This window comes from Eumetopias jubatus, unplaced genomic scaffold, assembly GCF_037043125.1.
Source record: "Eumetopias jubatus isolate StellerSeaLion01/CBP00866 unplaced genomic scaffold, mEumJub1_p1.0 scaffold_3, whole genome shotgun sequence".
NCBI lineage: Eukaryota > Metazoa > Chordata > Mammalia > Carnivora > Otariidae > Eumetopias > Eumetopias jubatus.
This window is the reverse complement of record NW_028274809.1, coordinates 34,644,079-34,669,619: the sequence shown is the minus strand read 5'-3', so window position 1 is coordinate 34,669,619 and position 25,541 is coordinate 34,644,079. Positions and strand designations below refer to the sequence as shown.

The 25,541-nt window shown below is 36.1% G+C and overlaps 1 protein-coding gene across 2 annotated transcripts in view; it reads right to left on the bottom strand.

Moving 5' to 3' along the window:
* TRAK2 (trafficking kinesin protein 2) overlaps nt 1–25,541 on the bottom strand; it is a 70,412-nt gene that overhangs the window by 5,331 nt on the left and 39,540 nt on the right. For both annotated transcript variants that reach the window (XM_028125824.2, XM_028125829.2), the window contains exons 3-15: nt 25,113–25,307; nt 18,389–18,465; nt 16,573–16,689; nt 15,350–15,559; nt 14,641–14,719; nt 12,824–12,954; nt 12,300–12,374; nt 10,644–10,781; nt 7,755–7,834; nt 7,250–7,453; nt 5,112–5,410; nt 3,548–3,796; nt 1,604–1,709 (exon numbers count right to left, since the gene is read on the bottom strand). In XM_028125824.2, coding sequence (XP_027981625.1) covers nt 1,604–1,709; nt 3,548–3,796; nt 5,112–5,410; nt 7,250–7,453; nt 7,755–7,834; nt 10,644–10,781; nt 12,300–12,374; nt 12,824–12,954; nt 14,641–14,719; nt 15,350–15,559; nt 16,573–16,689; nt 18,389–18,465; nt 25,113–25,307 — 1,960 coding nt within the window. The remainder of the gene's footprint in view (nt 1–1,603; nt 1,710–3,547; nt 3,797–5,111; nt 5,411–7,249; nt 7,454–7,754; nt 7,835–10,643; nt 10,782–12,299; nt 12,375–12,823; nt 12,955–14,640; nt 14,720–15,349; nt 15,560–16,572; nt 16,690–18,388; nt 18,466–25,112; nt 25,308–25,541) is intronic.

Below are 25,541 nucleotides of genomic sequence, written 5' to 3'. Positions count from 1 at the left end.
ATTATCTTGTTGACATAAGAACAATGTGGAAAAACTGCAGCTATGCCTGTTCATTACAGACTTTACTAAGATCTTTATTGGATGAAACCCAATGCTTCCCTAAATAATTGATTTGCTCTTACACATACATTGTGAATCATAATCTTATTTCCTTCCACGCTGGCAGCTAGAAAGTTAAGACTCAAATACATGGTTCACATTAGCAAGTATATAAGACTTTATGTTATAATTTGTATACTAGTTTGATTCTTCTATCCATTTTATATCCTTACTCTTGATTCCTCTATGCTTCATTTTTCTTCACTACTCCTAGTTAACATTATCCCAATGTTGTATGTACCTTTGAAAACCACCTTTGATTCTTTTGCGAATTGGTAGGACAGAAATAGCAGCAATATGGCTTAATAAGATCCCTCAACTATGTGTTAGAATATGCATGTTGTAGCCTGTATAGTAAATAATTTGGCCTTGCCCAGAGGGTTCTGGCCTTTGCCCTCAGCTTCTGGGAGGTAATCTATGCCGTGTCTGATACATGTGTCTTTGTTTGGGATGAAGGCTGGCCATACTAGATCTTGGGGTGAGCTGGCCACACCCAATAGTTTTAGGATGGGGGTTAACCACGCCAGAGAGAACAACCATGTGATTTAGGGTGGGGGCTTTTAGGTCAGTGGACCTGGAGGTGAGCTCAACTATATGGGCAATCGATCAATCAATCAATCATGACTATGCACTGAAACCTCAATAAAAAATCTGGATAGTGAGGCTTGCATGAGCTTTCCTAGTTGGTAATACTCTGCATGTACTATCACACATTGATGCTAGGAAAGTAACGAATCCTAAGGAGGAGGAAAACTTTTCACATGGAACCCTCCCAGACTTTGACCTATGTTTCTTTCTTTGACTAATTTTAACCTGTATCCATTTCCTATAATAAATAGCAACCATGAGCCTAATAGCTTTCAGTGAGTTCTGTGAATCTTTCTAGCAAATTATCAAACCAGAGTGGTTTTGGGAACACCCTGAACTTGCAGAACTTGCAAGTGGTGTCAGAAGTGAGGGCAGCCTTGGGACACCTGGGTGGCTCTGCTGGTTAAGCGCCTGATTTTGGCTCCGGTCATGATCTCAGGGTCCTGGGATCTAGCCCCGCATCGGGCTCCTTGCTCAGCAGGGAGCCTACTGCTCCCCCTGCCTGTGTGCTCTCTCTTTCTCTCTGACAAATAAATAAATAAAATCTTAAAAAAAAAATCCACAAAAAAACAAGTGAGGACAGTCTTGTGTTGAGGACTGGTCCCTCAAATCTTGCAGTTTAGCTTACTCTGGGTACAGTTGCAGCTGGGTCATTTGCTACCTCTCTGCCTTTGGACCAGTTACCTAAACTATCTATGCCTCAGTTTTTCACTTACACAATACATACTCACTGCCAACTTCAAAGAGTTATAATGACCAAAAGAGAAGATACAATGTGAAAATATCCTAAAGACAAATGATCACAGAACATTAATTAAAATTCTGGGAGTTAAAATGAAGGTAATTTTTAAAATAAATTCATGAAAACATAGTTAAGGAAATAAGTTTTAGGCCTCACATTGCCCAGACCCCTTACCTGGGGGTAACCTGAGTGATATCAGAAGGATGCAATATCCTACAGGTGGTGAAGGTGAATGTCGAGTTTGTGCATGACAGACACTTGCCTGGGTTTGAGGTTGCAACTGAAGTAGAGATTTTAATGGAATCAAACAAAATTGAAAGACTAGGTTAATAATGTAAAACATTCATCACTATTTGTTAATTAAGCATTAGTAAAGGGTCTTTTGCACAAAAATCACCAAATTTGGAAATGAAATACACATAAATATTGTATTAGTATCAACTGGCTAGTATATAGCTGAATCCTTCAATACTTTAAAACTGTAATTCAAAAGGATTAAAAATAGGTTAGAAATAAGAGAAAAACATATTCTGAAAAAATATATTAATCTCCCCTCCCCCCTGCCCTGCCCCAACAAGATCTAGTCATTCAGTCTTTCTAGCCAAACTATCTATTTCAACAGTTCTCAAAGTGTGGTTTGCAGACCTTGTGGGAATCCACAGGTCACAGGTCAAAACTACTCTCATAGCAATGCTAAGATGTTATTTGCCTTTCTGACTGGGTTGGCGTTTGCACTATTGGTGCAAAAGCAATGCTGAGCAAAACTGCTGACTCCTTAGCACAAATCAAGGCAATGGCACCAACCTATACCAAGCTATGCTAATATTCTTCACTGCTGCCCACCTGCAATAGTTAAAAAAAAAAAAAAGCCAGATTCCTGACCTGTATCTTAATATTCTGTGTGATTAAATGGGAAATGGGCATTAAGCACTCTGCTGCATACCAAGATACAATGGTTATCTAAAGGAAAAGCACATGGGCCATTGAGTTGAAATTTTTTCAAGGAACACCATTTTTACTTGGAAGAACAACTAACCATGCTTATTCAGACTTGGCTATCTGGCAGAAATTTTCTTGGAAATGAAGGTAGTGAGCCTATCTCTTCAACAAAAACAGCTTACAGGATTTGCTGTCAGTGACAAAATTTTACCTTTCAAGTGAAAATTAGAGTTTTGAAGAACTCATATCCACCTTTGCGAGCTTTAAAGCCTCCTAATACTAAAAAGATTTATCTGATAAGATATGTGGTGATATTAATGTAATTTTAATATATTATATAATGGAATATGTTAACATTTGGAAGATCTGCATAACTCAGTAAACCAATATTTTCCAAATGACCAGTGCATGATGGGTAAAAGATGCATTCAAAGTGTAGGAAAGACCAACAGATTTTGTAACTAAGTATGAAAAGTTCACTGATAGGTTTTTGGATTCCATATTATAAAGCTTAAAGAAACTACCACTCACCAAGTTTTGGTGTAATATCAAAGAATTATCCACAAATACCTGAAGAGGCTATTAAAATACTCTCTCCTTTTACAACTATACCTCTGTGTGGGCCTGCATTTTCTTCATACTCTTTAAACAAAGCAACATACTATAACAGATTGAATGTAGAAGCTGTATGAAAATCCAGCCATCTTCTTTTAAGCCATAAATTAGAGACTTGTAAAAGTGTAAAACAAAACTATTCTTCTCACTACTTAAAGAAAATAGCTATTCTTCATAAAACATATTATTTGTGTTAACATGTAATTATTATTTTTAAATGAGTTAATAAATATTTTGATTATTTCTCAGTTTTGATTTCTAATATGGTAAATATCAATAGATACAACCCACAAAGACAAGCTGTCTGGAATTCTCAATGATTTTTAAGGGTATAAAGAAATCCTGAGCCCAAAAGGCTTATGAACCACTAACTGAATTGATCTTTCTCTTACGCAGGCTGGCTAAGAGGTGGGAAGAATGAGAAAGGCCACTGTCATTACAGATCTTTCTTTTCTTCAAGACTGAGTGCATCTGAGTTAGATTTAAGTGGAGGTGGTCAAGTGGCCACCCTGTAAGTCAGAATGCAGAATTACTGGACCATACCCCACCAAGCACTGTTCTTACCTGTAACTGGACCACTAGCTGAAGTAATGGCTGGAAGGAAGATTCCTATTACTGGCTTGGATACTGAAGGTTTCTGTTCCACTTGAAAAGTGATACCTTCCTCTTCATCCTCTTCTAAATCTGAGAGGTGATAGATGGCATCCTTGGGCAACTGGGTAAAGCCTTTAGTGATGACACCTGGTCGTGGGTCAAGAATGGTTCCTAAATTTGGTTGAGCAAGCTGCTGCCAGTGGTGCAAAGTTTGTGATCCTGAATGTGAAAGACCAAAAACAAAACAAAACCAAACCCCATAAGGCATGTTTTAAATTTCCCACAAATATTCAATCTTGAAACAGAGGCTAAAATTATATGTGTAAAAAAGGATAATAATAAAACTACTTATTTAGTCTTAATATTTTGGTAAAATTTATATAAAGTTCTCTGTGGAAGACTGACAAGATGCTAAAGGTATGAGCAATACTCTTTCTGTTTCAAAAGTAAAGTTTAAAAAGACATCTAAAGCAGCAGTGAAAAAGCCAAGAAAACACCCTTAATGGGAACTAGGATGCTGAGGCAGGGAGGAAAAGGAAGACATGCACCCTGGAGGTGGTGTTGTATTTTGCCAGGTGACAAAAATCAAGACTTCCTTGCTTATGAACTTTGAAGTGAAAAGCCAGGCTTCTAGATCGAAAGACACCTGAATTTCAGTGTTTTGTTTTGTTTTTTGTATTCTTCCCCACCCTGCTCATGACTCTCCATTCGCCAGGCTCTCCAGGGAGAGTACAAAAGTGAAGGAGATCCTAGAAGGAGGATATATCCCCATGGTTCTGGTCTAAGAACCCTGGTGAATTACCATCCAAGCACCTGCACCTGCAATGTCTAATTATGTCACTATAGACAATTCACCCTAGAGTGGGCAACTCTGACAAATACCTGCACTGACCATTAATGAATGAAACTAACTTATAGCATCCTTGAGTTTGAAGGGTCCTTATAGATTACCTACTCAAAATTTTGTCTAATGCAGATTCCTTTATGATAATAACAGAATCATTTGAAGGTAATCAATATTCCCTAAAACAAATTTATTTTGAATTCAAGTTCTATCCTCGGAGGGAACAGAAACTGAAAGGAAATGATCAAAACTGAAAAAAAAAAAAAAACACCAACCCAGACACACATATCTCTAAGTAAATGACACTTCCTGGGTAAAGGACTCTTTTTTAAAAAGGAAGGTAGAGATGAAGTATTACATCTATATTATTTTTATTTATTTATCATATCCCATTTATTTTACCATGAAAACTGCTGTCAATGATATATCTTAGCTGAGGACAAGAAAGGATGTTCCTCCTCTCTCACATTTATGTGAAAAAAATACTGATGGCTGATGACTTGGAGAAAGCAGATCTCTCCATTCTTTTTCCACAAAGTAAGTACCATAATGGACTGTCCCACAAATGTGGTTTGGGGTAATAAAGGTATCTCCTGCACATAGTCCTCTTATAATTAAAATACAAAGTTCAATTCCAGGAAAGGAAAGGCTAATAAGCAAAGTGGCTTAAGAATGGCCCTTATTTATTACCTTCAAGGGGCTTGACAATCTGTAATTTTTCAGGCATAAAACCTCGAAGGCAACTGGCACTGCTGAGGTCTGTGATCTCCGACTGGTCAGTGCAGAGAGAGGCAAGGCTCTCTGTGGGGGTGCCACAGCCACTAACCCCTTCTTTCTGGTCAGCCAGAACCTGGATCTTCCGCTCCCATTCTTCAGCAAAGAACTGCTTCTCACTTAAGTAGTTCTGTCGCCGCAGACTAAGGCGATGCAGTGCTGTAGCCAAATCACTATCTCCAGAGGGTCCTGGTTGACCCACCTTCTGAACGTTCCTATGGGAAAATCACTCACTGACTAGATCTGTAAAGGTGATAAGCACAACCTAGACTTCTCTTTTCTACAATGGTGAATGTTCAAGAGACTGATCTTAAAATCATAGTGTTTTTTTCCTTAGATATCAAGAATACAGAAATAATAACAATAAACTAAAATCACTAATACATCATTTTTTACAGATCATTTCAAGCAACTTCAGACAAGCCAAAATATACTTATTTTATGTTTACTAACTTTTCTATTTCATTTAATTTTTATATTGAAGTATAATTAACATACAATGTTATATTAGTTTCAGGTATATAATATACTGATTTGAGAATTGTAAATATTACTCAGTGCTCACCATGATAAGTGTAGTCACTTAATTTATGACACTATAGGTATGACTAACTATAAATTTAGTTTAGATAGCCAGAAAAGTAAACTTTATCATATTGTACTGAATCTATAATACCACTGATTACAAGAGGTACTATTATTTTATTTTATGCACTACTCAGAGAGAAAAAAATGCTACCCATTAAACTATGATATGACATTAATAATTTCAAAAATATTAAAATGTGAAAAAATTTGCTTTGGGCCATTGAATCCTCTATGAATATTGTAGAACATTTAAAAAAAACCCTAAGATTTGTAAATACTACATCTTCATAGTTCTGTGAACACATTTGTTCAGTTTTTAATATTTTTGAAATTAGAGGTTTCTTACAATTAATATCAAAAGAAAGAGTAGCAAGCCAAGCTGTAGTTGCTCCTGGCTACTAGATGTGAATTCTACAAAGATCTGTTTGTTGATCTTCTCCTAAGTTAATTGTGTACAATGACATAGTATTGACACATAAAGCTACTGTGGGTACAAACTGAAAGACAAAAGAAAACCCAGGGTGATGGATCTTTTCTTTCTTGGTTTCTTCCTTTTTTTTGGCAACACAAATATTTTTATTTTTGAACCAAACAAATGGCATCCATGGACCAAACCTGTAGTTTATAGAAATGTGACCAATACCCTCCTATGAAGTGACCATGGGCAAGTTACAAAACGATTTAAGCCTCACTTCCCTCAACTATAAATTGAAAAGATACAGTACCTACCCTACAGGGTTGTTGTTGACAGGATTAACTAAGACTTAAGCTCCTAGTTCACAATTAGTGTTCACTAATGGTAAGAATACTACTACCCCATCTACTACTGGTAACAGCTAATACTTACTGGGTATTTGGTATGTTCTAGAATAGATTTCTGCATTAGGAAAGATTTCTCTCAGATGCCAAACACCTACCTTTCCAAAAGTCTTCTGCTGACTTTCCAGGGATTCTGTTTAACTCTAGTTATATATATGTAATTCAATAAGATGAATTAATGAAAACTGGAAAAAATCTAAGTTTAAACAAATAGGAAGTTAAGAGCAAGCTACTTTTCCTCCATAGGTATTCAAGGCACCAAAGCAGCATGGGTTATGAGAAAGTGTCATCTGATGCTATGTACAACTGCCAATGACCGAACAGAGTCAAACAAATCTGACTTAGAACATGAAGATTTAGACTCAAACTTTGCCATACTAAAGAAGAAAGTAGTAAAGAATTTTATAGTTCAATGCAAGTTCCACTTTGAATATACTTAATTAAATGTAGCCTTCTCACTCTAAAAACTTTTATGAAGTCAATGATCTGTCACAAATAATGCTATAGGGCATTGTTACTGAATGTAAACTGACAGTTCTAGAACCACCTTGGAATAGTACAGAATAATGCTGGAATATAGGTATGTGAATCTGGTATGTCAATGCCATAAAAATTATAGAATCAGTGCCATGATCTATGTTTCTTACTCTGAAACCTCTTCTGAGTTGCTCTGCTGATTCAGGAGTGTTTTGTCCTCTGTTTGTTGTAAACCAGACTCAAAAGGTTTTGCTGTCATGATGACACTTGAACGGTTGGACCCTGGAATGGGTAGCAGAGCTGGGAATGGGTTGGAGCGGCCCCGGGTGTCATTGGCAACCTTGACAGTATCAAATACCCGTTTTTGTTGGGCTCTGTCAAAAGAGAAGCATTCATTATTGCCATTGCCTACCATTGGAGTGCTTTAGAAGAGACATGTATATGCAATTCATTAAAAATAAAGCCACCTTGCCTAGCCTCTAAACTTTAAGAGAAATTATTAGAAAATAAACTTCAGAACAAGAGAGTACTCTTACAAATGTGAGCACTATGAAAAAAACACTGAATACTAAGCAGATTTACAACTGAATCTCAAAATACCTACCACTTAGGACTGTGGCTTCCTTTTAATTCCATCCCAATGTTTGGGTAATAACACATGTGATCTGTACTTACTTTTGCTTAAAGAGAGAAGATTCCTCATCCAAACTCAACTTTTTACGCATGGTCCCCTCAATCTCAGCTGCCAGAGATTCCTAAGAAAAACAGTTTGAGATGCCTATAATGATTATGTAAGAAGTCTGTTAGGAGACATGAATTATCCTTAAATTAATTAACAGAGTCTCCAGAATCCAATACTTTTGGTGTTGGAATAAAAGAAAACACAAGAAAATAGTCACAGGCCAAAATGCAAGGAAAAAAGAGACATTTTGGAAATATAACTTTTAACAAGAACCAACTTCTTTTTCATGATGTATTTTTACAGAACAGTGGAAAAAACCAACATGATAAATAGAAAATATTACATATGGAGACACAAAAAAAAGGTCTGAAAGGCTATAAACCAAGATGCCAATAATGATTCTCTGGAGGTCAGGATTTGATGGTATTTCACAATTTCTTTTTGCTTTGTTTAATTACTAACTTTTCTACAATAAACATGTATAGCTTTTATAATGTAGAAAATCATTAAAGGAAAAATAAGCAAGTTTCCCCTCTCCCTGGTCAGAGATGAGGATTCAACTAGTATGGCTGCCATGCTCAGTGAAGCTGAGCTGACAATGACTAGAACTGGAGATACTGGTGTGAACTCATGTTTTCATATATATATGAACATAAATATGGGTGGAAACATAGATATTGATGTGTTTGAGTGGGTGTATGTATGAACACACATATATTTCCTAGCTCTATCTGCTGAGAGGGCCTAGACGTAATGACACTCTAGTGGCAATGGATATACAGAACTCAGATCTTGAATTCCAAGTATCATTCCTCATTAAAACTACCCAGACCTCCCTGGAGAAATGGCTTTTTCCAGGACTGGGACAGGAAAAGGCAAGATGAGATTTAAGGAGATCCCACTGGCCATATCTGGAACAATTTAAGTATCATAATCAAAAATAGTAATAACGGATTATAATCCACTGACTAAAATAGGAATCTAAGAGTCCATACAGACATAACTAAATGAACAAATGAATAAATAAATGAGGCAGAAATGGGGCACCTTGATGGCTCAGTCGGTTGAGCATCTGACTCTTGATTTCAGCTCAGGTCATGATCTCAGGGTTGTGAGATAGAGCCCTGGGTCAGGCTCCATGCTGTGTGTATAGTCTGCTTAAGATTCTATGCCTCCTCGACCCAATGAATGAATGAATGAATGAATGAATGAATGACACAGAAAGGCTCTGACAAAAGAATGTCAATTAATGTCAAAAAAACGATGGAATTAGAAAATCTCCATTTGACAATCATCATAGTAATAACTGAGTCAGATATGAACCATCACTGCATGTTAAAACTAGTGGATAAATATTTGCTGAGAAAAACAGGATATTTAAATAGTCTCAAAGTGCAGTATTTTCCCACAAAAGAGTAACTTTGACCACTTGGCTAAGGTAACATCTACCAGTTTTCATCATTGTAAAGTTAATTTGTAACATTAATTTGATTAACTATCAATTAGCATTGATTAACTTTAGAGTGGGAAAAGTTGGCAGATACTACGTTAACCTAGTGGTCAAAATTAATTAACATCATCAGTAATGAGATAAATAGACAATGTGAGCCTCCTATTACAATGTACTGAGAAGAACATGGCATTATTTCTGCCAAAAATACATTGCCTGAATTTGTAATCATGAGGAAACATCAGATAAACCCAAACTGAGGACATTCTACAAAGGTCATGAAAGGCAAGCAGAGATAGAAGAACTATCCCCAGTTGAAACAAGCAAATACAACATATCTTTCAAAGGACATTGTTGGGATCACTGGCAAAATTTAAATGGGCTCTGTGGATGAGATGGTAATATTGTATATCAATGACAATTTCCTGACTTTGATGGTTGTAGTGTGGTTACATAGGAGAGTGTCCTTATTTTTAGTAGATAGACACTGAGTTAATCGAGTGTATCTATAACTTACTGTGAAATGGTCCAGAAAAAAAATAAGAGAACGATATGACAAATGTAGTAAAATGTTAAAAACTGAGGAATCTAGATGAAGGATGAGAATTTTGTACTATTGTACTATTTTGTACTATTTTGTACTATTGTCTATTATACTATTTTGTACTGAGGAATCTAGATGAAGGATGAGAGTTTTTGTACTATTGTACTATTTTGTACTATTTTGAACTATTGTACTATTGTACTATTGTTGCAATGTTAGTCTAAGTTTAAAATTATTTCAAAATAAAAAGTTAAAAAACAAAAATCCTGCTCCCATATTCTTCAAAAAAATCTATTACAATTTATATTTTGTTTTTAAAAAAATTTCACAGTATTGCTTATAAGTATTTATGAACTAGATTGTTAAAATAATTCTTTGAACCAATATTACACATTTTGGCATAAACTCACAAGTTTTCATTAATTTCTTTAATACTATATATTGATGAATTAAACAAACATGAATCCTGCCCTCATGGCATTTACACTCTAACTGAAATTAAATATACCAAGAAACTCAAGATCTGTTGAAACGAAGTTTTAGATGTTCAGAGTTCTATTTGAATAAGTAGCATGTAGGGAAGGATGACCCAAGTTTAAGTAGCTCTATGGTACACAGATCTAAACCTAATTTCCTTAGGGTTCATCTCATATATTACAATAAATCTGGAAGGTTGTCTGTTAGAAGAAAGGCTGCAATAGAGTATTAAGATAGATGTAAATATGTAAATCAAGGCCTAAATCAATATATGAATTCCAGAAACAAGGACAAACAATATTATCTCTTCTCAAGATACTTTATACCACCAGAAACCATATCACTCTCAGAACAATCTAATCTTAAGCAAGTTTTCTTAAACAAGTAACATATTTCCCAGGAAAAACTCACCCCAGAAAAAGCTCCATATGACTGTGAGAAGTAAATATGAGCAGCAGGGCCAGACCTACTTCGAAGTTCCTTTATTTCTTCTTGGGATTCATGTAACATTCCCAGACACTCCATATTCCTGTCTTGTAACTCATGCAGCTGAAAAAAAGGATGGTAATTAGTGTACTTCATCATATTCTCAACATGACAATGGGGAAAATAAACCTCATTTGGATAAGTATTAATTTTATCCAGAGGGCTAGATAACTTTATGAATATAATTTCAATAGAAAAGCTCTAAAACAAACTAAGCAAGGAGAGTATATGTGTGTGTGTGTATATATTTCAAGTCATCAGAATTAGGGATGTTTTGGCTATCATAAACATGATTTCCTAAAAATCTGAAATGTAGCTGAAATAGCCATAACCTTTAATTCAATATTTAATGTTTCATATCCTTAAAATAAACTTATAGAGGGGGCCACCTCGTGGCTCAGTCAGTTAAGCATCTGCCTTCGACTCAGGTCAGGATCTGGGGGTCCTGGGATTGAGCCCCATGTTGGGCTCCCTGCTCAGCAGGGAGTCTGCGTCTCCCTCTCCCTCTCCCTCTGCCCCCTGCCCCTCCCCCTGCTCATGCTCCCTCCCTCTCTCAAATAAATAAATAAACAAATAAAATCTTAACAAAAAACTTATAGAGGAAGAATAATAGCTATGGGTCAAGTTAGGCTTAGCATAATGTTAGATGTGCATATTTTTAAATGTCACTCTGAAGTCTGTAAATGACAAGATCAAGTCTACAAAGTACTATATATGTTGCCAGGGTCCTCAATCATCCCAAACAAGTAGTTTCTCCTCCCTTGTTCCAGAATCTTCTTTATATAGTTAGGTATGCAAGCATGGTAAATGAGTAATAATTTTCAGAGTACATATATATTTTTAAAGATTTTATTTATTTATTTGAGAGAGAGAGGGAGCACAAGCAGTGGGGAGGGTCAGAGGCAGAGGGAGAAGCAGACTCTCCATCGAGCAGGGAGTCTGATGTGGGGCTGGATCCCAGGACCCTGGAATCATGACCTGAGCCAAAGGCAGACGCTCAACCGACTAAGCCACCCAGGCACCCTTTTCAGAGTACATTTTAACTTCAAAAATTACTTCAAGTGTGGTATGTGGACTGGATCACGCAGATTCTAAACCCTCACTGTAGAACTACTCTATTGGAAACTTTTGGGGATGGTGCCTGGGAATTTCATTTATAACTCATTTTGCCAGGTGATTCTTAGTGTATGCTAGGTGACCACTAAATTATATCTAATACATAGAATTTTTATATAGATAAAAAGTAAAGATTGTTGGTGTTTCCCGACATATCTTATTATAAGAAATTATTTTAAAAACTGTTGGGTTAAGGTAGACTGGTAAAAGGGTCACATATTCCTAAAGAATCTTATAAAAGACAAGGTTTTCTCTATTAATCAAGAAAGATTTTTCATGTTATTAATTTTAGGGACAGAATCTTTAAATTGCTTTACTTCTTAGATCTCATAATTTAATCTTACTCTTTTGTTGTTATTTAAAATCTGGCAATCACCTTTAATCATTCTTAGTCATGAAAATGAAAGAAACTATTTCCCCCCCCCCCCCCGCCATATTACACAAGATAAAGGAAGATTTGATTACCTCCATTGTCAGCTGTCTTTGGGCATCTTTGGAAGCTTGTAGGTGAAGTCTCAGTTCCTCCTTCTCAATTACATGCTAACAACATATTAAAAGAGAAAAATGAGCCTTCCCATATAAAATATGGGCTACTCTCCCTTTTTTAAAGACCCATCTTAAGAGTGTCTCTCAGGGGTAAGGTCCAGAGGCCTATAAAAAGCTAACCTTTCAAAAGCCAAATAAGAGCAATAAAATGGGCAGAATACAAAATCTTAATTAAGGTGTTCAGAGGTCAATGAGCATGAGTCACTAATCCACATCACAGTTTTCTAAGGAAAATCTAACCCCACTTGAAAGAGAGAAATAGTAACTTGAAAGAAGTTATTCATATATTTCGTGACAGTGACAGGCTATACCAGCAGTCAGACTAAAGTACTGTAAAGGGGTAGGGAGCATGCTTACTTTGCTTAATGTATCTAGCATTTAGCAGAGTGCATGTACTAGGCCAGGGCTTAACAAACATCTGCTGAATGAATGAATGAACCTACTTCTTTAACTTTGTGCTGAAGATCTACAATTTGAGACAAGAGAGAGGAGATCTCTTCTTGGTACCGGATCAGTTCATCACTCTTCCCAGATAATTCTTCAGTCATTCTGGACATCTGAGCATTTGTTTCACCTGGGAAACAAAAGAGAAATTTAAAAATTAATATAAATGTAGGATAGGGGTTGGCAAACTATGTCCTGTAGGCTAAATCCTATTTTGTAACAAGCACTGGACTATATCACAAATAGATTTGTAATATAAATTTAAAAAATAAACCCAGATAATTGAGTAGAAGAAAATAAAGGTTCTTCTGAAATAAGCTAATGCTGAGAATTGAATAGGAGGCAATGAAGCTAAAAGAGGTGACTCATAAAGGCAAGGAAGCTAAAAGTTTTGCCTCAATCTTTTTCTTTATGAAGGACAAGAAGGCTGGAAAGAGATAGGTGAATTATGTATGTTTCCAAGTACCAAGTCATCATTTCATTTGTCTTTGAGAACTCTTCAGGGACCATCAGTAATTTCCCACAAGCAATGAAAATTAAACTTAACAAATCTAAAGGAACATTTCCAAATGAAACAGTCACAATCTGTTAAAGCTATGAGATGCTTCTGTACAAGAGAGACTTGCCAGGATACCTAGCAAACTGAGCAAGGCCTCAGAAGCAATCCCTAGAGCCTACCTAGCATTCTTACATGCACATAAAATAGAACCTTTAGAATTCCACGGAGAAAGGAAACCTTGCATATAAAAACTCTGACATCAAACACAAGTGGCAAAACTATTTCTCAGTGTTATATAAAACTATTTTAAAATTGACAGAAGGTCTATATTTCAAAGGATGGCAATAAGGAGGCAGGAGACTGGGATCTAAGCTCTTGGGCAAGTCATTTCCTCTTTTGTTTTTTAAGGCATAAGAGGTGCATGATGGAGTTCTGATGGAGAAGATTCAATTGACATTCTTTCTGGTTCTCTAACATTGTTATTCTAAGCTATCACATTCTGACGCCCACAGCCCAGATGAACTGGCATGATGTTTCATATCTTCTCTTTCAACATAAAAGGTTATATATTTATAGAGAAATTAGGTATCTTTCTCTAGTGAAGCCTTTTTCTAGCTGATTTATTTTTAAAAACTATTTTTAATTAATAATATCAAACCAAAATATGTCCTGTTATAGACACATAGTTGGCACTTAATACTCATTGGATGTAAAGTTTTATGCCATCATTTAAGCCCTGGCTCTGCTACTTATCAGTTTTCTAACTTTGGCAAATCATATTCTCTATATTGTCTATAGGACTATTTCCTTATTGACAAAATGAAAGCTTCAGTTCCTTTCACTCTAACATGCTATAACTAATACAAGTCTAGGTCTTTCTTTAATGATGATGGCAATTTGAAATAAAGATATTTCTTAAAAGTACATATGATGTTTTGTTTAGAGTTGTGGGCTCAATGTGATATTCCAAGATTTTCAGTAACTATTTAAAATTGTTTCTTGTGGGGCGCCTGGGTGGCTCAGTTGTTGGGCGTCTGCCTTCGGCTCGGGTCATGATCCCGAGTCCTGGGATCAAGCCCCATGTTGGGCTCCCTGCTCCGCGGGGAGTCTGCTTCTCCCTCTGCCTGCTGCTTCCCCTTGCTTGTGTTTCCTGTCTCTCTGTTTCTCTGTCAAATAAATAAATAAAATCTTAAAAAAAATAAAATAAAATTGTTTCTTGAGATGCCTCTACTGAAACGACTGATTTAATTTCTGAGTTGGTGATATACCACCAAAGAATTGCCCAAGAAGTATAAAATAAAATGTGTTAATACATACGAAGTTCTTTAACACAGTCATTGACAAGCTGTTGTTCCTTCTCTTCATAGGTAATAGTTTCTGTCTTTATGTGACAAGCCTTCGAGAGAAAAAAAATTAGTCTGTGATAATACCTTCCAATGACTTTACAGTATTAACTTAAAAAACCTTTAATTCTCATTTGAAGGTAAAAGTTCACCAGTTGAAAAGGAAAAATAAAATCCAAAAAGCTTTATCCAAAATAAAGATATGGGAAAGGATATAACAAACATCTCCCCTTCATTCCTCTCAGGCTCTTTGCACAAGCCTACTCATCACCCTGGTGCCTCGCTAATCCCTAGCCTCAGGTACAGTGTCACTTATTTAAGTAGGACTTTGATCCTCCGCCCCCCACCCCCTATTATACAAGTTCAGGAAACCCTGTAATTTTCCAACATAGTTCTTATCACAGTTGTAATTATTTAGTTATTTGTGTAAACTCCCTAAGATATATATTCCATGCTGTGGCTTTCTCTATGTCATCTATCAGCTTGCTATTATCTACTTGTCAATGAATGGGATCTAAGCGACAAGGAAAGGCAAATACACATGCCTTGGCTGTCACCCCCTAATTGGAATGTCAATAGCAAATCCTTAGTTATGCCATATTTTACCTCAATGCTACATGGACCTAAATCTATGGCCTTTAAGGTAAAGGAAAGTGGGAATTCGTGGGAAAGTGGGAATGTACTTTGGATCGAAGAGCCATATTCTCCTCTTCCAGTTCCTTGAGTTTTTCTTGCAGCATGTCCAACTGCAGCAAACCTTGAGATAAGCTAAAGGACTCATTGAACCGGAGAGGTGTAGAACAACTGGAGTCAGTTTCACTCTCTTCAGAAGCAATAGAGACAATTCGAAGTAATTCATCTTTCTTGGACAGCTCATGCTGCAGTTGATTAACCTGCACATCAAAGGGCTCAATTTATAAGATGGCCTTTATTTTGCATTATTTCCATGTAATACTGCTTTTAATTCATGGAGCAATTGTTTCTTACCATAAAATAAAATCATAATATCAGTTGCTAGATTTTACTGACTAAAGTTTTAAAAAGAGAATAACAAACTTCAGATACTTCCTAAGATATAATGTTAGAGTGTTAACTCAACCAATATAGCTTTTTCTGTACTAGGTGAAAAGCCAATTCTTATAGTCTATATAATAGGAATGTAGGAAGAAAATTTAATATAAGATAATGATACATTCACACTTAAAAACAAAACAAAACTGAAGAACCTTCAAAGTGTCAGAATAGACCCCCTCCTTCAAAGTCTCATACTAAATAAAGGCTTATACTTTTAAGCTTCTAAGTTAAGTATAACTCTGCATGACTTCCTAACTTTAGTTTTAGAAAATAAGTATTTCCAACGCAAAGGTTCAAATGTTATTAAACATAATGCATTTATAAAATATAAATGAAACCAGATAATAACAAATTACACAAAGTTTTAAATGCAACCATTCAAGTTAATAATAAATCAGTTCTCACTAAAAAATATTTATTGCATGAAATAAATTTCTTTACCTTTTCCTTCTGTTTGGGTTTTTGAATAAAGATACCTCATTTGGGTATCTATAATTTAGGGTTATTTTTTCAAAATAAATTTAAGATAAGATCATACTGAAAGTCTACATAAAGGGATGAAGAAAAAGTGTTAGAATCTAAGCAGGGTGCCTCATGTTTGGTAGGTCCTGAACATAGGCTTTTCCACCGACTAAGGTAGAGTCCCATGAGCACTCCTCTGTACAGTAACCTTTCATTTCTCTACTGGTTAGTTCAATGGCTGCCAACAAAGTCAACATGTGCTGGTGTTATTTACCTACCTATTGTTACCACTTTAGGGGCACCCAGAAAAATAAATTTCTTCATTGCCCAGTAATTATTTCATGCTACAAATACTTGATCAAAGACTTACTTGATCAAAGGCTTGTCCCAGTTGCTCCTCCAGGGCTTCATTCTGCTCAGACAAGACATGGTTCCGTTTTAAGAGAGCCTGTCCAATTCGAGCAGCTAGCTCCAGATCACGATCTCTCTGTTAAAATACCAAACACATCTTTTGAGTACAAACAAAATTAAATGGTAGTTTAGAAATTCTCCAGTTTCCCTAAACTCAAAAGCAATGTCCTAGAAAGCATCAAGATTCATTTTAATGTTCAGATATCACAAATAAACACAGGGCCTGACACACGGGTGGTGTTTAATATATGTTGGTCAAATGGATGGCCACCATAGTTATAAAGGGGGTATTTCTTTTCAAGTGAGATTTATTGATCACCCTATTAGTTGGAATCAAACAACCCAAACTTAAAACTTATGATTTGGGGGCATTAAAAAATCAATAGGGTCTTTAAAAAATGAAGATAGGGCCTGGCACACAGTGAAAGCCCAAGAAATATTTGTTGAACGCATTTGCCTATTATGCATGGTAATGATATAGTATGTATGTTGAAAACAGTTCCAATTAGGGCAAAGTTTCTATGTATTCAGAGCCAGAGCCTTAAAGGAAAGCATAATCAAGAGCCCTACTGTCAATTGCTACAAAAATGATAATGTGAGATAAAAGAGGAGATAGAAGACTAGAAGTTTTGAGGCTACAGGTTTTGCTAAAGCATAAAGGAGTCTAAAGAAGTCAGTGGTAATGATGCAGGGAGGCCTATAGAAAAGCCAAGCAAAGCAAGAGTTACTCCTACGTAGATGGTGATACTTAGCAAGCGTGTAGGAATCGCACCTATGTGGTGGTGGTGAGGATTGTATTCTGTAGGATGAAAACTGTCAATATACATCTAGCTGCCTTATACACAAGCATGGATTCCACTTACATTAATCACTGTAAAGAAAATTAAGCTTCTATCCTTTTGTTCTATAACATATGAAAACAGGTAGATGAATTATCTCCAAATTTTCAAGGCCCACTCTCCTCATTTTCAATAGGCTAAGTGGCATACACAACATCATTCTAGGGAGCTGCGGGGAGAGGGGAGAAGGGTACTTCAAAGAGAAAGACAGTTTCTATAAGATCAACTGAAGTTGACATATAAGGAGACACCTCTAAGAATGCCAACTGGAAGAAATACACTGCACATATTAAAAATGTCATGGATGGGGCGCCTGGGTGGCTCAGTTGTTAAGCCTCTGTCTGCCTTCGGCTCAGGTCATGATCCCAGGGTCCTGGGATCGAGCCCCGCATCAGGCTCCCTGCTCAGCGGGAAGCCTGCTTCTCCCTCTCCCACTCTCCCTGCTTGTGTTCCCTCTCTCGCTGTGTCTCTGTCAAATAAATAAATAAAATCTTAAAAAAAAAATGTCATGGACAAACTCAGCTGAAATAATAGTCCAAACCAAAAGTAAAGAAGGGAAGATGCTGCAAAGTGCTGGTATTGATTTGCAATGGAGCTGCTTCTTGAATGGGTAGCTCTGCTCCAGGGTAACAGCAAGGATTTATTAAACAAAACAAAACACTTTCCTTTTTTTAACATAGCTTTTCTAGGACAGGGAAGGTTGCACCATTATAACAACAACAACAAAAATTAAACCCTCTGCAACTTCCTAACTATAAACTTCAGGAGCCATTCTACTTTGGAATGCCAGTTGGTATGCCAGGCAACTTATAACTACCTTATACAAAATAACCCAGAACAAAGACATCACTGTTTTTCATTTGATCTGCAAACTTGATAGATTTTAAATGACTGTCAAGTTTTAGTCCTGGAGAAAGAAAAGATATATATTCTTACCTCTGCCAGGAGGTGTGTAACCATGTCGATATCATTGTAAGTTTTGGTCATCTGCTCCACCCTGTCTGTGCCTAGAACTAAGACAGTTAAAAACAACTGTTTATAGTATGTAGAAATAAAAGAAAGTTTTAAATATTCATTAAGAGTTGAAAGATAACAACAACAAACTCAGGCTTTTATGAAATGCCATTCAGGAGAATAAAAATATATGTGAAAAAAGAAAAGAAATGTTTATGTATTAGACACTTGAGAAATGGACCAATTATTACAAACAAAATGTACATCATACAATGAATTAAAAAACTTATCAAATGACCATAAGGTAGCCACTTCCTGACTATCCCCACGTCCCTCAGTAAGATCAGAACTTTAGTCCACTCACACTAGAGACTGCGGGCCTGAAGAATGGATTAAATCACCTATTGTTTTAAGCCCTAATCTCAATTAAAGTTCCTGAGGGGCAAGTTAGTGAGGGGTTATGCTATTACAAATATATTTAATTAGAATTCTGTTGTGATTATCTTGAATATCTGTGATCACCTATCATGTGAGCTAATATCAATAAACAAGGAATAGGACTTGTAGAACTTTCGGTAGTTCTGTTACGAAGCATAATTAAAAACTCTTTATGAAAATCTCTACCATATCTAGGCCTCTGCTATAAGATAAACTGTATATTATACTATTATTTGCATAATTTAAGTCCAGGATTTCTGCATTAAATTCAGGAACTGTCAATGCATTGAATAATATAGCTCCAGAGGGAATGACAAGTATGACCCCAGTGATTCCACAGTCACAATAAGCAATACCCTTTTAAGCTAATGATGCATCGTAAAAGAGGGATCTTTTGATTCTGGAGTGCATTACATGAAACAGATCTGTGTTTCACTGAGACTGATTTTATAATTAGTTTGCTTTGAAGTGTGGAAAAATAAGAGGCTTTAGAAGCAGAAAAGCTGAATTCACGCTATCTGAGTGAACTTAACACTTCTGAAATTCACCTTCCTTACTTACAATATGGAGGTGATAACGCTCATCTCACAGGGTCATTAGGAGGATGAAATAGGATCATTTAATGAGCGGTATTAATCTATTGCTAAGTGTCATACAAGTGTGTATAATTACTACTCTTTAAGCACAGCTGGTATGTATGATAGAACTGATTTAAAATTCTCTGTAAATAATGCACTGTGTTGGCAGCAGATACTATGATTTAAGTCACTTGTAGGTCCTTAGTCCCATCTTCTCCTTGAGGTTGCCCAAAAGACACCATGGGACATGTTTATTTATTTATTTTTTAAGATTTTATTTATTTATTAGAGAGCGAGCGAGAGAGAGCACAAGCAGGGGGAGTGGGAGAGGGAGAAGCATGCTCCCAGCTGAGCAGGGAGCCTGATGCGGGGCTTGATCCCAGGACCCTGAGATCATGACCCAAGCCAAAGGCAGATGCTTAACTGACTGAGCCACCCAGGCACCCCGGGACATGTTTTACTTTTATTTGAGCTTTTTATTTTCCTTTCTGGTAAAACTGTTTAAAAGGAATCTGGGAATTACCTAGAACTTAATTATTAATGACATCTTATTCCTAGCTAAAAGTAAACAAAGTGCTGGATTAATAGTAATAGGAGATAGAAAACTAAAAAGATCTGGATAGGAACAATTTTACCCCAAAAGGATCTATATTTATAGGTAGAAAAAGTGGCTCCATAATTTAACCACAGGGATAAGAGAAACAGGCTTTTGGGCCAAAGGAATCTTCACAATTTACTTCCAGTGTGAGGTCTCCACTATTTCTGGCCTCAATAATGAGACAAAAAAATCAAATCATATCTATGTTCTAAATTAATTACAGAAAACCAGCCAATGGTTACAAACCTAAATGCAACCTAGGGTGGTGGGTCTCATCTCTAGAGTCTAGTTTAATTGATTTGAAGAAGCCCCAGGGCACACACAGTAAGTAAAAGATGCCCAGGTGTTCGGACATGGAGCTAGCAATGAAAACTGCCAATTCAGAAGCAACACTTGAAGCAAGAACCAGGAATCCTAGAGACTCAGTTAAAAACAGTTTTTATAAAAGTGACTGAAACAATATATAATACAGTTTATATTACATGATTGACCAGAGTTGAAGGTGAAGTGGTAAATTTATTTCAAAGTAAAACCAGTAAGTTAAGGCTATAATAAAGAGCTGAGCTACAAGTCACACATGAAAAAGGGGAAGAGAAAATAAAGGACACAGTAAGACAGAAAAGAGATGTTTAGAATAAAACATGTTTTAGTGAGGAGAAACTAATAATAGGATAATAATGAGGTGATAATAACTTCCATCTCACAAGGTCATAAAAAAAACTTGGGTTCGTGCATTCTCAGTAACGGGCTCTTTGCACCATGCTGCTGTTCCTGTCACAGTGCCACCAGGATCAGAAGGCCTTTTTCTGATGAAATAACCAGTATCCATCTGTGAATGCAGGTTATAAAAACACAGATCCCAATTTTGTTTTAAAATTGTGAGCGCATCTTATACATATGGATACAGAAGAGAGGCTGGAAGGATACACATTAAAATGTTATAGTGGTTATCTCTGGGTAGGGATTAGGCTGATCTCTTGTTTTCTTTTTAATCTTTTACTAATTTCCCAGGAAGAATAAATGTTATCTTTGCAATCAAAAAACAGCAGCTCTCGTTCAGAGAGCAAAAATGAATTTTCAAATGCTAAAACATTTTTACGGAACAATTTTGCAAGTTGGTTTTCAAAGGTTATTAATTAATGTTCAACATTTTTGGTGTAAGATTTGGAGAATCTTATGTTCCTGAAAAAATATGGGGGGGTATACTTAAGTACTTTACCAATTCTTACTTTAAGTTCTAATTCTGCATAATTTCACATAATTTCACATCGACCTCACATCGACTCAACCTCACATTTTTTGAGGATGGGAAGGGCCAATGTTAATCCATTTTGATATCTCTGTAATTTATATGAGATGGTGCTTGACAGTTCTCTCATTTTTTTAAAATTTTATTTTATTATGTTATGGTAATCACCATACATTACATCATTAGTTTTTGATGTAGTGTTCCATGATTCATTGTTTGCGTATAACACCCAGTGCTCCATTCAATACGTACCCTCTTTAATACCCATCACCAGGCTAACCCATCCCCCCACCCCCCTCCCCTCTAGAACCCTCAGTTTGTTTCTCAGAGTCCATAGTCTCTCATGGTTCGTCTCCCCCTCTGATTCCCCCCTTCATTTTTCCCTTCCTACTATCTTCTTTTTTTTTAACATATGATGTATTATTTGTCTCAGAGGTACAGGTCTGTGATTCAACAGTTCTACACAATTCACGGCGCTCACCATAGCACATACCCTCCCCAATGTCTATCACCCAGGCGCCCTGTGCCTCCCACCCCCCAGCACTCCAGCAGCCCTGTTTGTTTCCTGAGATTAAGAATCCCTCATACCAGTGAGATCTAGAGTTTTTACCACAATTACTGAAATTTAAAAAGACTTCTAATCTCTCCAACCCTCTTGCAGCATAAAATCAAAAACAAAGCAACAAAAAACAAAAATGAAAGACAAACCACCCACGTGGCATAGTCAAAGCCGCAAGAGCTCCTGGTAACTACAGACAGGTCTTATGGTTTTAATCCCAAAGAAGTGACCGCTGCTCTTGCTGCTAGAATATGGAGAATGTTTCTGCAATACAAAAAACTGCCTTCAAAAGCACTGAGAACAAAAAGAAGGTGTCTGATGATATGTACCATCTAGGACAGCCTTTCTCAACAGGGTTCCAGGGGAGAATTAAGCCCTACATATAATGATTTGAGTGAGACAATTTTCTCAATTCTCCCACAGATAATAATACTCAATAGGTGTCTTGGGGCATATGACTTAATTATTTTGTGGAATTGGTCGAGAGGAACTATAAGTATGCTAACCTCCATGATCTGACTTATGGTTACTGCTTCCTGAACATTATCAGTTATATTTCTTTTCCTGCCAGTATAGATTAATAATTTTGGAAGGCAGACCTTGAGGAAAAGTCTAAGCAGAAGTAATTATTTCTACAACTGTATTTCTCTACAAAATTGTACACCCTCCCTAATTCCTTAAATTCTCCAATGAACCTCACTATGAAATGGCCATATAGCTTTGGTTGACAATGCTTTGTACTGGTGGTTCTCAGATCTTAGTGTGCATCAGTACACTCAGGAGGACTCGTTAAAACACAGACTGCTATGCTCCACTTCCAGAATTTCTGATTCTGTAGATCTGGGGTAGGGGCCCAAGAATTTGCATTTCTAACAAGTTCCCAAGTGATGTTGAACTCCTAACTAAAACTTATAAGACTAATCACTTCCCCCCAACCCCTTTTTCTTATGCATTCTTATGCAAGGTGATCCCTTATGCCCAAATAAAAAATACCCTGAAAGGCAGATGAGGTTTCTTTCTATTTTTAGCCTATCCACAAACAAATGGTAGTTTCTGTTATGATGTGCTATGACTGCACTGCCCACCTACAGCTCACTCTGGGTCTTTCTCTTAGTAAAATTAAGGAAATACTGAAATGACTTGTTCTGCATGCAAAATATTCTTTGAGTATCTTAAATTTTATATATGGCAGGGACTAGGATGGAATTATTTTTTTGGACACACCCAGTGCTCTCAAGTGTTCTATTTTAAAAGTAAACAATCTCTTTCTGGTTTGGTGGGGCCCTCTGAGAACATCGATTTGAGGTAGGCTCCCAACCCAAAACTCTGCTCATGCTTCCTTCTAAATTTATTTTTCTTCTCACAACTCTTCCAACTTCTTTGTGTTACAAAAGAAAGAAAGTGCCTCTTCCTGTGCCACCTCTTTTTATTGGTTGTTAAAATTCATTTTAAGGAGCAGGAGTATCTACTGGTATGTGAGGGAAGTCGGGATAAGAAGAGGCTGAAGTAGTACCAGGGAGCTAAACCCTAGGATGGCCTATGAGGGTACATAATAATTATTCACAACCACAGATCTTGACATCTCAAAGGGACACAAAAGTGTTGGAAAGGCTCAGAGAATGTTTTGTATCTTGGCTTTTTAAAACATTGATCAATTTGCTAAATAAAGTAAATCACTTATCTTTTACACTCATAAGATGCAAATTCAAAATGAAGTTTATTTATATTTGAGTGAATTGTTAACCCAAAGAATTGATATCTTTAAAATAACAATGAAATTGAGGTATAATACAGAGATAAAGTATTAGTGGACCAATTATAATCGTAGCTTATTTGCTTCATGATCTTAAGTATATCATATATAGTTCAATTTTCAAATTGTTGAAATGAAAACAGTACCCTTAGACTAAAGGACTGGAACAGTTTTCTGGACCCTGGAAGTTTGGATCTGTAACATCCTATTAATCTTAAGTTTTAAATTGCTCTCTTGAACATTCTGATTTACTTTGTATGGGGTCCTGAAAACCAAGTATTTTAGAATTTGATTATTATTTATTTTCCAAAGAAGTTTATTTTTATTTAAATTCTTCCTAAAAGTAACTCCAGGAAATTATGATCTAAGACAGAATTCTAGCTACAGTTCCATCCTCTAGTGGCATATATGACAAAGAAAAAGGGGCACTTTCTGGGCTACTTTATCAAAATAATGACAGAAACTAAACTTATCCTGATGAAATTTCAATGTGAAGTTTCTTCTCACAAATCTAAAAATGCATGGAACAAAGAGAAATGGAAATAAAAAACAAGCACTTCTCAGAAAACTCAAGCAAAAAACTTCTCAAACCTGAAAGTTAAGAAAACCTTAAGAGCTTTAATTTAATATTCAGCTACTTACAAGAATTATTGAGGAAGAAATAGTTTTATTTAAGTCCCTTGATATTCTAATTCAAGTTTAAACAATGTTTACAGTTTTTTTTTTCCTGAGCAGTAAGTAACCTGGTTCTAGGAAAGCTACCATTAAAAGTTAACGATTACTATGAAAATTAGTATTTCACAACAATCACTAATGACACTGAAGCGCTCACTGGGAAAATGTCTAGGAACTGATGCAATGTCATATCTAACTCAAATGAGAAGAATTTTACAAACATATCAATGTTGAACTTATAGACTTTTATTATATATCCTAATAGCTACTATGCACACATTTTTATAGTGAATGAATAAAAAAAAGTCAGCTCAGCCTGAAGCAGATGTTTGGAATAAGGTCAAAAGCGAAAAGGTCTCCATAGTTTAATTATTAAAACTACTTATGTATCCAAAAACCATGCTTCTTAATGACTGACCTCGTTCCTGTGAGTGTTTAACAGAAAATATAAAGTAAGACAGCTGATGGCTCAGGATATCAAACCACTGGGATAATAAATGTTTTGAGATATAAAGGGATATTAAAATTTTAAATTAAAATTTTAAATTAAAATTTCAACTACTTTTTTTAAGTTCATTTCTCTACTCAGTCTGAGGAAAGTATCAAATAAAAGAAAGGAGAAATGGAAACATCTGAGTATTGCTTGTAACCCCAGACACTCAGAGTCATAAGAATGACAAACTCACTGCATTCAGACATAACACAGAATCATCTCTTTCTTGTGAAATCAGTTTGAGTTAAAGTAGGTACACAATTAACAATGCCCAGGGATGCCAAATGTTTTAAAAGTCAACACCAAGATACTTATGATCTTTATTTCAATGGACAAACTCTAAAAGGGTAAAAAAATACTCACTCATATAATGGAAAGTCTCTTCAGCAAGGACTGGAGAGAGGGCATCAGACGCATGCTGCTGCTGGTGTGGGGACTGAGTCCAGTCTTGATTTTCATATAGAAAGAGAGAGTCTACTCTTAGCTTATACTGGGGTAGCTGTTCTTCCAGCAGACTCACCAGCTCAACTTCAGGGAGATCCTCATTGGAGCAGACATCTAAAAAGGAGATTCCATGTAAATGAAGCCAATATATTCCAATTTACTAGGCTACAGAGAAAACATCAGTGAAATTAGTTTGCAAAGTAGGATAACCAAAGAAACACTAGCCAGGATAATTTCTCCAGTGATTTTTATTTTTATTTTATTTTTTCTCCTATGTGGAAATAATGCAAACATTTATTTTCTATATCAGACAAGAACACAGCTAAGTAATCCAATTCTACTGCAGCA